General features: G+C 33.3%; 1 protein-coding gene across 2 annotated transcripts in view; it reads left to right on the forward strand.

The window, feature by feature from the left end:
- LOC106064183 (dynein heavy chain domain-containing protein 1-like) overlaps positions 1-14846 on the forward strand; it is a 70180-nt gene extending 55334 nt beyond the window's left edge. For both annotated transcript variants that reach the window (XM_056018257.1, XM_056018256.1), the window contains exons 81-97: positions 177-361; positions 860-1045; positions 3002-3186; positions 4553-4865; positions 5867-6111; positions 7163-7264; positions 7376-7474; positions 7984-8149; positions 8410-8624; positions 9120-9297; positions 9769-9893; positions 9996-10214; positions 10362-10418; positions 10655-10824; positions 12015-12246; positions 12780-13100; positions 14047-14846. In XM_056018257.1, coding sequence (XP_055874232.1) covers positions 177-361; positions 860-1045; positions 3002-3186; positions 4553-4865; positions 5867-6111; positions 7163-7264; positions 7376-7474; positions 7984-8149; positions 8410-8624; positions 9120-9297; positions 9769-9893; positions 9996-10214; positions 10362-10418; positions 10655-10824; positions 12015-12246; positions 12780-13100; positions 14047-14400 — 3352 coding nt within the window. In that variant the 3' untranslated portion in view covers positions 14401-14846. The remainder of the gene's footprint in view (positions 1-176; positions 362-859; positions 1046-3001; positions 3187-4552; positions 4866-5866; positions 6112-7162; positions 7265-7375; positions 7475-7983; positions 8150-8409; positions 8625-9119; positions 9298-9768; positions 9894-9995; positions 10215-10361; positions 10419-10654; positions 10825-12014; positions 12247-12779; positions 13101-14046) is intronic.
- The last annotated feature ends 732 nt before the right edge of the window (positions 14847-15578 follow it).

Consider the following 15578-nt stretch of genomic DNA (forward strand, 5'->3'; position numbering starts at 1 on the left):
ATAATTTGCTTCATTGTGATAATATTACGTGTACATGTTATGCAGACTAGGAAAATAATTTTTTGTAGAAATTGTGATGTGATAATAGTTTGATGTTTAAAATAGGTCGACTTAAAATATCATCTTCATTAGAGTAAAACTGATTCTATATTTGTTTCAAATTGCCAATCTTTTAGGGGCAGACAGTCTCAGCACACTGCTGACACCGAAGAGCTTCTACCAGTGACCTCTGTCACCAATAGCTGGGATAACTACAGCTTACATCCAGACACTGAGATAGACCTGCCGTCCTCAAACCTTTGGGTGCTGGAAGCAGATGATCCCAACATCAACTCCAGATTGATCAATGCCATAGTTCATGGTTCGTCTCTTTGGTTTTCATATTATGAAGCATTAAAAATATTCAGACCCATGTAAACTACATTTCTAACATATATTATTTGACTAAGTATGATCTGTTTTTGTTTTCTTATAAATATGGGCAAATGGCATTAGTAAAGCACCCCTTTCAGACCTTGTGATCTATGGGTCATCTGTTTCTTTGACCAAGAGTTAACAAGCAGGATGTCTTGTGGCCAACACAACGACCGACCGCCTTTACTTTTCCAAACTAAAGCCAGGTACCCTTTAGAGCTGGGTGGACCCATATCCTGACTTTCAAAATCCCATAGATTCAAACCCAGGACCCCAGGTTTGGAAGCCAAGTGCTTAACCACTCAGCCACCATGCCCCCACAACAATATATCTGGATTTATAAATCTAAAATTTCAATTTAACAGGGACTGCTAAATTGTCGTGAAGTTTTATTTATTTGTTTGTTTCAATTATAAATTGAGTTCTGCTCATTAATACATTTCAGGTGTGACAGTACTGATAACACACCTGGAGCGAAGGCCTTTGGATCCTTTATTCCGAGGACTCTTACTCAAACAGTTCTATGTTGATAAAGATGGCAACAAAGTGGTTAGAGTTGGAGATATGGTCTTTAATTACCATCAAAACTTTTGCCTTTACCTGAGCACTAGTGTCCCTTTATTTGTCAAAGGTAAATTAATTCTTCAAATAAATGTTATTTTAACTAGCCTGTTATTTTCATACATGAATAGCAAATAATAACAACTAATTCAAATACAACATATCATTGGGTTAGGGAGTTCAATCAAAACATATAATTAGGTTAGAGAGTTTAAAATAAAATATATAATTGGGTTAGAGAGTTTAAAATAAAACATTGGGTTAGAGAATTTAAAATAAAACATATCATTGGGTTAGGGAGTTCAATCAAAACATATAATTAGGTTAGAGAGTTTAAAATAAAATATATAATTGGGTTAGAGAGTTTAAAATAAAACATTGGGTTAGAGAATTTAAAATAAAACATATCATTGGGTTAGAGAGTTTAAAATACAATATATAATTTGGTTAGAGAGTTAAAATAAACATTGGGTTAGAGAATTTAAAATAAAACATATCATTGGGTTAGAGAGTTTAAAATACAATATATAATTTGGTTAGAGAGTTTAAAATAAACATTGGGTTAGAGAATTTAAAATAAAACATATCATTGGGTTAGAGAGTTTAAAATACAATATATAATTTGGTTAGAGAGTTTAAAATAAAACATTGGGTTAGAGAATTTAAAATAAAACATATCATTGGGTTAGAGAGTTTAAAATACAATATATAATTTGGTTAGAGAGTTAAAATAAACATTGGGTTAGAGAATTTAAAATAAAACATATCATTGGGTTAGAGAGTTTAAAATACAATATATAATTTGGTTAGAGAGTTAAAATAAAACATTGGGTTAGAGAATTTAAAATAAAACATATCATTGGGTTAGAGAGTTTAAAATACAATATATAATTTGGTTAGAGAGTTTAAAATAAAACATTGGGTTAGAGAATTTAAAATAAAACATATCATTGGGTTAGAGAGTTTAAAATACAATATATAATTTGGTTAGAGAGTTTAAAATAAAACATTGGGTTAGAGAATTTAAAATAAAACATATCATTGGGTTAGAGAGTTTAAAATACAATATATAATTTGGTTAGAGAGTTAAAATAAAACATTGGGTTAGAGAATTTAAAATAAAACATATCATTGGGTTAGAGAGTTTAAAATACAATATATAATTTGGTTAGAGAGTTAAAATAAACATTGGGTTAGAGAATTTAAAATAAAACATATCATTGGGTTAGAGAGTTTAAAATACAATATATAATTTGGTTAGAGAGTTTAAAATAAACATTGGGTTAGAGAATTTAAAATAAAACATATCATTGGGTTAGAGAGTTTAAAATACAATATATAATTTGGTTAGAGAGTTTAAAATAAAACATTGGGTTAGAGAATTTAAAATAAAACATATCATTGGGTTAGAGAGTTTAAAATACAATATATAATTTGGTTAGAGAGTTAAAATAAACATTGGGTTAGAGAATTTAAAATAAAACATATCATTGGGTTAGAGAGTTTAAAATACAATATATAATTTGGTTAGAGAGTTAAAATAAAACATTGGGTTAGAGAATTTAAAATAAAACATATCATTGGGTTAGAGAGTTTAAAATACAATATATAATTTGGTTAGAGAGTTTAAAATAAAACATTGGGTTAGAGAATTTAAAATAAAACATATCATTGGGTTAGAGAGTTTAAAATACAATATATAATTTGGTTAGAGAGTTTAAAATAAAACATTGGGTTAGAGAATTTAAAATAAAACATATCATTGGGTTAGAGAGTTTAAAATACAATATATAATTTGGTTAGAGAGTTAAAATAAAACATTGGGTTAGAGAATTTAAAATACAATATATAATTTGGTTAGAGAGTTAAAATAAACATTGGGTTAGAGAATTTAAAATAAAACATATCATTGGGTTAGAGAGTTTAAAATACAATATATAATTTGGTTAGAGAGTTAAAATAAACATCATAGGACTAGATCTCAGACTAAAAGTTATTATTAAATGTACTTCACTTTACATTTCAGGTGATGGACTTTACAGTTTCCCATTAAACAGAGTCTGTGTCATCAACATGGCTGTCAGTGATGAAGCTATTATCAATCGGCTGATGTTTGAAACAATGCAAGTGGAAAAGAAAGAGTTTGAAGGGCAAAGAAGGTCAAATGAAAATGACATTATTCTCCATCGACAACGTTTAGCCAGAGAACATGTAATTCTGCTTCTGCATTTTCACATTTTTGTTTTACAAATGCGGTTGAATCTGGTTAATCAAACCACATTGTACTTGTTATAGCAGACCTGCCTACCAAAAAAAGTCCAAATGCGTAACGCTGATGGTCAAAATGCGTATTTTGGCACCAGAATGCGTAACACTTACGCGAACCACTATTTTGTCATATATATATGATTAGATCTACAATCTAAATCAATACGACAATAGAGATGATATCTAGACTAGATGGTAGTAGATGTTATCGATCTAGATCTAGTCAATCTAAATCATACTGCAACTAAATTGGATCTAGATTGTAGAGTAATGTAGAGACTCATGACATAACGTAATCATCAGTCGTAATGTCTAGCTAGATCTATTCCTGTATAACAAGTTATCTAGGTTCTAGATCTAGAATCCAGATCTAGATCTAGACTAGATATCTACAATGTCACTCAATGTGTTTTGAATCGATAGCACTTCGATATTTTTTTTTATACAAATGAATATGGGAATCAGGGATTCAACATAATTAATTTCTACTAATGAACTTACAAAAAAAAAAGTCACGTTGGTGTATCAGCTAACTGACGGTACCAACCCGCCACTCCCTCACTCTCGCGTTCTTCATTTCTAGACTAAATCTAATTGCTTTTAAGAACCAATCAACGTATAGATCTGGACACAATGTGTTCCCCCACCTTTTCTGTTCCCCCCCCTCAACAGGACGGCTTAGCGTGACCTCTGTGACCGATGGTAAGCTAGGCAAGAGAGGGGGGGGAAGGATATGAAATGCGTAACGTGACGGGTTAAATGCGTATTTGCGTACTGACGGTCATTTTTGGGAGATTTTGCGTAACGAATACGCATTTTGCGTAATGGTAGGCAGGTCTGTTATAGCCTTTAAATAGCGCTACTTTCATGCTTATAGCAAGCTCAGAGCGCTATGGTCCAATCTCGTGTTTGGGGATATCTGGGAGAAGGTTTTCCATGCTCAAGTCTAGTGTCGAACCTCGAGCCCCCTTTATAGATAGCCAAGTTCAGGTGTACTTAGCCTTTCGCCCAAACTTCTCACTTAATCATTTTGATCCTAATAACTGCCTAACTAATAGGATTCAACTGTATAATAGGATTTGTTTTAGTACTTTAGGATTTTGTCAGAATAAAAGGCTATTCAACTATAATTATACTTTATATTTTTTGTTATAGTTAAATAAAATATTTGTCCAGATATTGTCCTTAAACATTGTTTACAACTAATTGAACTAACTTGTTTGCAAATTATAATTTGAATTGTGTGTATCATATTTAAAGAATTCTGTTTTCCGATTACTCACTTTTATTGGAATTTAATTCTGAACAGGAAATCATCAGAGAGAAGACCTTGAACTTAACAGGCCCTTTGTTGGATGATAAGACAATGTTAGACTCGCTGTTGGCATGCCAGACGAATGTAGAGCACAACCGCCAGATCCTGCAGGAAACACGTTTCATGGGAGATCATCTTGAGGAGAAGTTTGCCCACTACACTCCTTTTGTCAAACACTCGGCTATGTTGTACAATGTCATGGGCAAGATGTCTGTCCTGTACCCCTGCTACTATTTGCCATTTTACAAATTTGTGGAAATTTTTGCTGATGTGATCAGAAGTAGAGACAGAGGCAAAGGCAGTGTGGGTAAGAATTTTTGCTGTCATTAATTTTGTCAACCATAGATAATCTTAGATGTAAGTTTTATAGGGAATTTTTTAAATTATGCCATCTTCAATACTTTTGCTTTTCATGTTTTACCTGCTTTCAAAGTGAAAGTCTGCTACCAGCGTTGTTACGAGCAGATGAGACTCTTAATCATACACCAAATAGACTCGTATATATAGTATATTATGAGGACTTTAATCTTGATTCAACAAATAATACTATGTTAATAATAACCTTGTTTACATTACTCCATTTCTAATCCTCCTCTATCTTCTCCTTTCAACACGCATTCGCACAATTCCACATTCACACTATGCTGCATACATAACAAGCCTCTATTTTAAACATTTGATCCATAGAGCATGTGTTTGATACATGTTTAGACAGCATTAAACTGAAAGCCAAGATGTTAATTAAAAAAATTCAAGCCTTTGAGAATTAATGCAGTACAAAATGGCTGGGTGTCATCTGTCCAACATTTTTTATTCAAACATTTAACAAACACTAATCTGCTTTCCACATTTTTTTTTGTTACTTGCCTGGCCATGTGGTATACACATACATTATCCTAAAGGAGGTTATAGTCATCATTTCTGAAGGAACATCCAAAAATCCAGCTTATTTATCTGCTCAATTTCAGGCTACTAAACCTCTACAAGATTGGAACATTAACTCTTTCTCTCCATAATTATTTACCACATTCTGGTGGAATCAATGATTGTAGCGTCAGTTAGGAGAGAAAGAGTTAAGCTGGTGTAGACCTTTTTTTCGTTTTATGGGTTTCAATTAGTTTGTAAAATCTAAACCATAAGTATAATACTCAAAACCTAATCTACCAAGTTTTATTTTTTTTTTTACTACTAAGCTGCTGTCAGTATCTACAGCTCTCTAAATCATTGACCTTTAATGCATATGTGTTATTTACTTTAAAATTGAAAAAATTGATTCTGTGAAACAAATATTACTGACTCCATTTTCAGGGGCACCACAAATGAGAGCCCAAGAATTGTCAGATGCAGTGACGCATGGAGTATTTAACTATGCAAGACTGATGATGTTTCAACAACATTACATCTTGCTGGCTTTGATTGTGTGCTTGGAACGAATGCTCAGGCAACACAAGACTAATAATAAAGAGCTTAGTTTGTTTGTTAATGGTTGCCAGAAGTTGGGTCTAAATGATGCCAGTTTGGCTGAGCAGAAACCAAACTGGATGGAAACAAATGTAATAATCTTAACAATCTGTTTCAAATAAATCTTTAACAAATCTCATATTTAGCTAGATAATAATACTAATTATTAAAATAATACTACATTATTGAAATATATATGAAAACTCTAGTAATGAAAGTATACAGAATATTACAAAATGAGATAACATAATTTTTAAGTTTGTAGAATATCTAAACATGTTTAGACAGCTTAAACTGAAAGCCAAGATGTTTATTGTTATGGCATGATTAGGAAGTAATTATTTGTTTCGAAAATAGTGGAAGTTTTTACTTCCTGACAATGACGTGACTACTAAAACAAGGATGGGGTTTTAGAGTCAGAATGAAATAGATGTCGACGTAAACAGATTACTCCAGGACATTGTAGAAATAAGTCACATTTTATGAATGTAGCTGATATTCGATGGTTCCCTTCATTGTTATTAAACTCGTTCGATATTTATTATCAGGGTCAACTAACTTCTATTGATTGTTCGGCCTTTTGCCAGTGTTAGTGGATTCTACATTTCGTTGAGTGTTACCTCCATTTGGTTTGTTTGCATTCGACACAGCAGGAGCGCTTAACATTATTCAAAGAATTCAATCCTTAGAGAATGAATGCAGTACAAAATTGCTGGATGCAGTCTGTGATGGCTTAGAAACACAGTTATGCATGATTAACTCTTTGATTTATAAATAAATATTCTCATTTGACTATTGTAACACTATTAAAAAATCATTAAACCTAGAAACACTCCAGGACAGTGGTAAAGACAGTAAAGTAGTAATTATGCATAATTATAAAACTAAAAAATAATTTGCATATAAAAAAACACAACTGAATCAAATACTCAGACACAAAGATAAAGAAACATTTCTTACTCCACATGTTAGGACTAATAGGTACAAGTGCTCCTTCTTCCTTATCCATCCATTTGAACATGAAATGGGCTGCCTCAATCAACCATGACAACAATAACTTAGTAGATTTGTATTATTTGTGTAGCACAATTGAATTAATAAATAGTAAAAAAATTTTAAAATATTTTTTGTCATTTTTCTTAGTCTTGGATAGATTGTAGTATTCTTGAATCATTGCATCAGCCATTTCATGGTCTCTGTCAATCATTGGTCAACAACGCCCAGCAGTGGAAGGAATATTTTCAAGTAAGTTGGAAACATCAATGGACTAAATGTTTAACTATTTACATACACTTCAGTATCTTTTGTATTTTACTATTTACATCAACATACACTTCTGTACCTTTTGTATTTCAGCATCAGATTAGTCTTGTCAATTCTGTGCCAGGCAATACTCTTCAAGAGCTTTCACTCTTCCAGAAATGTTTGCTGTGGAAATTCATTTGCCACAAAAAGGTATTTTCAAAACCTTCTAGAAGAACTTTTCATCTAGTTTTAAAAAAAAAAAATGCAGTCCAGAAATGACTAGCTGTATTGCACCTCTTTTAGACCTTGTGATCTCTGGGGCAAGATGATGTAAAGCTTATCTTTGTATGGCTGACAGTTGATGAGAGTATTTTGTTGCCAGCACAATGACCAACTGCCTTTAATTACCCAATCTACATTAGGTACCCATTGTAGATGGGCGCACTCAGAGGAGCTCTAAAAATCCTGAAGTACAAAATCCTAGTCTTCTCCGGATTTAAACTCAAGATCCCTCAGGAAACCAAACAATTTATGACCTGGCCAAAACAAAATGAATAGAATGATATATAATGGTTTATTTAAGAACAATCAATGTTCTTTTTAGTGCATTTCTAGGTTGATATTATTGTTTAATGTAATGGTTTATTTAAGAACAATCAATGTTCTTTTTAGTGCATTTCTAAGTAAAAATATTCAATAAACTTTGTTGTATACTTCAGTTTTCAGAGCTGGTTAATGCCATCATTCTGTATGAGCTGGGAAACACGATAGATTCTCCAGATAATTACGACATACGAGAGGTCTACAGGTACACAGACAAGCACACACCCACAGTGTTTATCTTGCCAGCCTCTGAGCAGAACAAGTTGATGAATGGCACTCAAGGTAAACAATAAATAGATTACACAGAACAGAGGACCATCTCTAAATCAAGTCTTTTTATAGCTTAGACCAAGGTCCCACGTCCTCACTTATGCTATGAATTAGTACCCATACCTCACATTTGAAATATTTGGTTGTTTTGTTTGGCAGAATTGATTTAATAGGGTTTGTCTGGATCTTTGATAATGTATTTGATTTTCAGTATACTATTAAAAGAGAAATTTATAATATTTTTTTTTTTAATATTTGTTTTCAACCTCTAGGATTAGTTTTTGCAAATCCAGTCCCAGAAATCAAAAGGTTGGCTAGGGAGATGGACATGGAAGGAAAAGTGTGCGTTTTAAGTTTTGGTGTCGGCTCACAGATGGCAGATGTCAACCAGGCAATAGAAGACTGCATGCAGGCTGGCCATTGGTTACTTCTGCAAAACTATCATTTGGCAGAGGAGCCCAACACAAGTTTTTTTGATTTGCTTAAGGTTAGATCTTGTGCACTTTAAAGTAGCAAAAATTTAATCTTAAGCCTTTTATTGATTTACATTACCTTAAGAACTTTAGTCCTGTAACTTTCTGACATCTGGAGAATTTCTACAAATGACAAAGACACACATTTGAGACCCAAAGAAGCAACCTTTCCAAAGACACTGGCAGATGATGAAAAGAGAACTTAAACAGACCCCGCCGTAAACTGTAGCTTTGTCTGAGCCAGATGGACAAAATATCAAGTCACAATTGGATATGCAATGTCATGAGAAATATTGCATTCTTCCTTAATCTATGAATTTTAAGACACTGCCTTAAAAAATGTGGGTATTTGAAAAGAAAAGGTTATGATGTTCAAATTAATTTACAAAAATATAAAAACTTCTGAAACAAAATGTCTCCTTTTTTTTTTTCAAAACTTCTCTTATAATCTTATATCTATCTTTGAATATGCCCTATCAAGCTACAAGTCTGATCTAAATCCATTCCAGCACATTATTTATTCTCGGTGGTCTGATGATGGCAACAACCAAGAGCAAACAGAGGATACTGGACGAAGTCTTGTCACCAGGTCATGCTACTCTAGTCATTCTAGGCCTGCTGCTAAACTGAGCAACTCTTTCAGATTGTGGATAACTACAAAAGCAGATGGGAACAGAATCATGCCAGGTTGGTTTATCTAATTTTTTATAGTAATGTAAAAGGTATGAATCCGTTGTTTTAAAATTTTGTCAATTTTCAAGGATTTATTTCAAGTCTTTAAATCTATCTGAATTGTAGTTTTCATCTTTTTATAAACAGTTTTGAGTAGCCAACACAATTTCATAGTGTATCAAATTACTTTATGTTCTTTCTCTGAGGCTTTATAATAATAATCTTTATTATCATTGACATTACAATCCAACATTACACATAACCAAACATAAGAGCATATGATAACAAAAAATATGGGCAGAAGCTTTGTGATGGATATGGCCCTTTGGGCCTTTGTTTGGGAATCACTCTTGTATAGTCATAATGGAATAGGGGGTGGAGGGTTTTAATATTTTACTTGAAATCCCAATGTTAATTTTCATAAGTGTTGTTAAAATGAATAAGATTATGTTTTTTTTTATGATTTTAACAAATTTATTCTCCAAGGTTTATTGGTACAACATGGGCTAAGAGTTACATGTGAGCTAACTGTTAACTTCCCAAGTCTGCTTGGCAAAGCTTACAAGTCATCAGCTTTCTTAATGAGTGCCAAGGCTGCTAGCGGAGAACAGGCAAGAGGATTTTCTGTTTTGTATAGTTTTGTTACAATTTCAGCACTTTGTTTTAGAACTTTTATTTCTAATTAGAAATAACAATATGTCATACTTTGGCAGCTTATTCAGAGGTTCAACAGAGTTATTCCACTTGCCCTCATTCATGCCATACTTGTGCAGCAAAGCTATTATGGGCGCCATGGGTTTGTCAACAATCACCTTTGGACAATAGCAGATGTGGCTTCAGCTGTGGAAATTTTTCAGAGTTTGTCTGTTTGGACCAATGATATTGAAGCTGTACCTAAGTTGATCACCAATATTTATTCAGATCATTGTCTGGTAATACATTTGTTTTGTCCATTAAACCTTCATTTTTTTTTGTTATTTTACAAAATGTCACAAAATACCAACATTACGTTACATAAAAATAGAAATTTTGCATCACTATGTTAAATTAATAGAGATTTTCTTTTATACTGTTTACAGGATTTAAGGGATACACAGATTGTTGAGAGTGTGGTTAAAAATCTCTTAGGTGTTAAGGTAACTAAAATGCTGAAAACAAGCTGAAATGTAAAAGAAATTATTCAGTTAAACTTTCAATTACAACAATAATGGCAGTGTCTTTTATTAAGAATGATGCTATAAGATATAGTTCAAACCCTGAACCAGTGAGACATTTCATAGGGCATACTACTATTCCTACTAAAAGAATGTCTATTATGATTGTGTACATTATTTTGTCTCTAAACTTCATTTTACAACATTTTACTTTGTAGCATTCAGCCGATGGCAACCAAGGAGCAGCCATGTTGCTGAATAAATTATCCAATAATATCAAAGAGACTAATGATCTCCAAAAGACTCTTGACTCCATTGATAACAATTCAGCTCAGACCTACTGCCTTCCAGAGGAGAATGAAGAGATGCACATTGCTTTGAAGAGCAAGTAAGAGTTGAATAAAGTAGATATCATTTGCCCAGTTTAGTAGCTCTACTAGTGTTTTTCTATCACTTTTGAGATAAATTCAATCTTACATTTATTTTCCTATCATCATCATCAAACTTCATTTTAGTGAGGGCTTGCAAGGCTCAAATCCTCTCTTGCAAAAGCCAGGGACAGAAACCCTGCTGTCTTGCATAGTGCATACATGTCACCATACAGGTCGAGACTTTTTGGTTTCCCAGACCTGTCGAGACGTAGATCATCAAGTCTGGGGCAGTCAAAGATAATATGAGACATGGTATTCTCTTCTTCCTCGCACCAGGACACTGTGAATCAAAATTTGGCCGTAGCCGTGAGAAATATGAGCCAACAGGACAGTGGCCTGTCCTGTACTGTGCTATATAACTTGCTCAGGCCTGGACAGCCTCCACCACGGGGAATTCGGTCAGGGCGCCTCATGCGCTCCCAGACTCCATAGGCTTTCTAGAACTTGTCCCAGCACTCAAACCACTTTTCCATTGCCGTTTTTTGAATTACAGCCAGAGCATGATGAATACTTGTGGCCTGTTCCATACGTGGTGTTTGCCCTCCCTAGTGGGCCAAGGAGTCTGCAATTTATTTCCTATCCTTCTTTTTCATTACTTTACTCCAGACAGCATGAACAAGAACACAACTATATATATATTTGTTATATTTTATTAGCCTTATATGACCTGCAGCCTGCAACTTAAGTTTACTGATCTAGTAGACTGGATTTAGAACTATGTCAAACATGGCATAAGTTTCCTTTACATTTTAATTTTGACCCAAAAGTAAAAGTTAAGTGTTAAAATGGGTTTGCCAACTTATTCATATCAAATACAAAAATGCTGTGAAAACAGTTTTACCCAATTGGTTAAAAAGTGTCATTCTTGAATAGTGATACATTTAGTTTATTTTTTTTTATTTTTAGGGACCCCCAGTTGTGGGAGGGACATTAAACGTACACTACAGTCTCCATCATGATTAAAGGAACATTTATGCCATGTTTTATCAAAATTGCTCAAATGCTTTTGATTTCTATGCGGGACAAACATATTTACACCTTACATTCTACTTTATATATTAGATTTTGTTTTTGTTTCTAAAGTTAACTTCAAACAATGGCCAATTATTATCATGTTGATTTCTTTGACCACTTGTACAATTTGCAGGATAGTTTTTAAAGAAATGGTTCAAGTCACAGGAGCACCTGAACTTCTTTTGTCTTATGCAACCAGTGCAAACTTATTAAATGGTGTGTCCAAAGATGTATTAGACTCATTGCAAGCTCACCTGGAGGCTTGCCCTATGCTGCCAGATATCTCTGTTGACCAGATTATGCCTATGGATGAATTCTTTGCCCAGGAAATAAAGATGTATAAAAATTTGATCAATACAATTAAGGTTTGTTCCAAGAGAATTTTCTTTTAATATGACCCAAAGTGGAATCTCAACATTAGTATTGCCACTATTTAATTACATTTGGAATCTCAACATTAGTATAGCCTATTTAATTACACTTGAAACCAAGTTTTATTTTAAGTGTTTTAAAATCTTTAGAACAAATTTTTCTGTCTCGAGCAATTGAGCGAGGGAGGGGAGGAGGTTAAAGGTCAAAAACAATTTAGAAAACATCTTTACCCTTCCTACAAATATCAGGTATTCACAATTGTCGGTTGCATGTGTCAGACATGTACAAATGTCAGATACAATGCCAGACGCAAATGTCAGACATGTACAGGTATCAGAAATGCCTTAGTGCTGTTTTTGAATGGAATATTAAAATTCTGAGTAAAATCATATCAACCTAGAATTGGAATCTCATTTCAATGATTAAGCAACTTACCTCTCCCACTCTGGTAGTAAAAGTTGCATGCTATATTTAATTTTTAACATACATTTATTTATTTATACACACATTATGGTGAAAATTTCAGAATGATATGCAAACACTTGCTAAAGCTGTTATTGGCAAGATCACGCCCACTCCAGATATGGTGAACATCCTGGATGCCATCTCTACTGACCAGGTTCCAGCAGCTTGGTTGAAAAATACATTTGTCACTTGTAAGAGCCTAGATGCCTGGCTGGCAATGTTACCTGCCAAGTCCATGTATGTCCTGCAGTGCTACAACCGATGCCCTGATGTGTTATCTCTGAACATGTTGATGAGGCCTGACAGAGTTTTTCATGTTGTGACCCAAAGTTATGCCAGTAAACATTTCAAAGACTTAACAGATGTCAGCTTAGAGTTACAGGTACGACTATTTTGTTTGAAAATGTACATTTGCACTGAGGCATGTAAACTAAACCCTTACTCTCAAACCCAACCTAATATATAAAATGTACAAATAGACCTAGAGTTAGAACATTTCTTTCCAAGAGCTATTGGAACAAAGATATGGTGTGCCTAAATCACCAATCTTATTAATATATCCTTAGTAAAATCACTAAATTTAGAAAGCCTTAAGGACAGAAGACTCAAAAGTAAAGTAGCAATTATACATAAAAACACTGAACCATAATCTTCAAATACACAAACAAAATTTAATAAAATACTCTAAAGACACAAAGATAAAGGCACATTCCTCATCCCATATGCTAGGACAAATTTGAACAAATACTCCTTCTTCCCTAGTGCTATTAGAGCATGGAATGGGTTGCCTGAGCTAGCCAGGAAGACCAGTGACTTGGCAGAATTTAAGTCATTGGTTAATTTGCATGACTAAATGCATGACACGTAGGACGTAATCATCTTCTTTTTTGAAGTAACATCTGTATTATATAAGATATGATATTTTGCCGCTAGGCTGAAAGCTCTTTTGCAGTCTTGTTCCTCTCAGCTGCTCCACAGACCATACATTGTGTGGTTGTTATGCTGGGTTAATTGTGGGTCTGTCTGAGGTGAACAAATTTGGGCAATTCAAAGAGGGTAACATTGACTGCAGTTAAGGACAGGCAAGACCTGAAAGGGGTACCTTACTTTTTACTTCCAGATTCTATTAGAGCATGGAATGGGTTGCCCTTAATTGGTCAAGAAAACAAACAATTTTAAGTTTTTTAAGTTTCTAATTCCTATGAATATCTAGGTTAACACATCAACAGGAACGTCTGTAATTTACAAGATGAGACCCACAGGGGCCACCCACATCCTCATAATGTTGTTTTGTATTTATCTAATTATTTTTTTTTAATTCTATAAAGGTGATGCCTTATGATTTTAAAACTGAAGCAAAGCCAAGCGTAGGATTATATGTAAATGGTCTTGTATTGAAGAATGCGTTCTGGGACAAGCGCACATGTGTCTTGTCCGAGGCAACAAGTTGTGAAGGCGGTGTCCAGCAATTCCCTGTGGTCTGGCTGAAACCTATTTCTACAGTCAGTAGAGAGACTGCAACAAACAAGGACTTCTACATGTGTCCTATTTATAGCTCAAGTGACCCAGAACACATAAAGGATTCCCTACTGCTGTTCTGTATCCCACTACCAACAAAAACCTCACCACTTCTGTGTGCCCAGAGAAGAGTATCTCTGGCTTTAGTACAGCATGTGTTATAAAATACACAAAATCCTGTAGCTTTAGATGTGTAGTTGTATTTATCTGATCAGTATACAGTAACATGTTTTACTGGTTCTATGATATAACAAGTCAAATATACAAAATACTTTTTTTTTAAACAAAGCTTATGTTAAGTGTAAACTGAATTTTGAATCAATCATGTAATCAATTTGTGCTAATAATAAATCAGTGCGACTGGAAATATTTTTACCAATTGTTTAAACACGATTTCATGCTTTCAGCATGCGCAATGGGCTTTGGCCCCATCACTTGTGTGGGCCAGTTGGGTGTATCTGGAATCAGGTTTCCATGATGGCTTTTTAAAAGCAATTTTTTTTTTAAGTTAACTTTAATTGGAAATTGAGGGCTCAAGCCTACACACTAGCCACTGAGCCTGCCAAGTGCTTGTTAAAAAGAGGTTTTCTAGTTATCTATTGATTATTAATTAGGTGATGACCTAATTCTCAACACAAGGCTCATCTACCCTTAGCTAGTACTGTCCCTATAAAAAAAACTAAATTAATTTATTATGACTAATTGATAACATAATTGGTTAATTTTTCAATTGATTCATGCTTTGTTATAGCAATGAATAATTGTACAGTCTAAAGATTACAGAGTGAGTTTATATAAGCTTTGTAAAAATAAAATATATATATTTACTTATGTTAATTACAAACCTCCACTTTTGTCTATTCCATGTCCAATTCTGCTGATATTTCAAACTGCTGATTTTTTTTTATATGCACTGACAAAGATAAATATATTACTGTTTATTTTTAAAGGATATTTTTTGTATATATAATCTTCATTTGCAATGTGTTTACAGCATTACTTGTGTGTTTTTATTCCGGATATGTTCAGTTTCTATTTGAAAATGTTTATATCAATATTTTATTTCTTTTCTGTTTACACATTGCTACAGACTGTGATATAAAAGTATTTGTTTTTATACAATGTTTTGTCAAAACTTCTCTAAATGTGATGCTTATATTGTTTGCTGTAAATGTTATTATTATAACACTATTTTAAGTCTTGAGATTTCACTATTCAACTCATGTAAGTTTCTCCTTATGAAAGAGCTCTTTCATTGATGATGTTAATTAAGAATAAATGTACTTTGGCCTGTATGTTTTGTTGTTTTCATTAAAAATCAAATGAGCTGTGATTTAAATGA

Source organism: Biomphalaria glabrata, chromosome 1, assembly GCF_947242115.1.
Source record: "Biomphalaria glabrata chromosome 1, xgBioGlab47.1, whole genome shotgun sequence".
Taxonomy (NCBI): domain Eukaryota; kingdom Metazoa; phylum Mollusca; class Gastropoda; family Planorbidae; genus Biomphalaria; species Biomphalaria glabrata.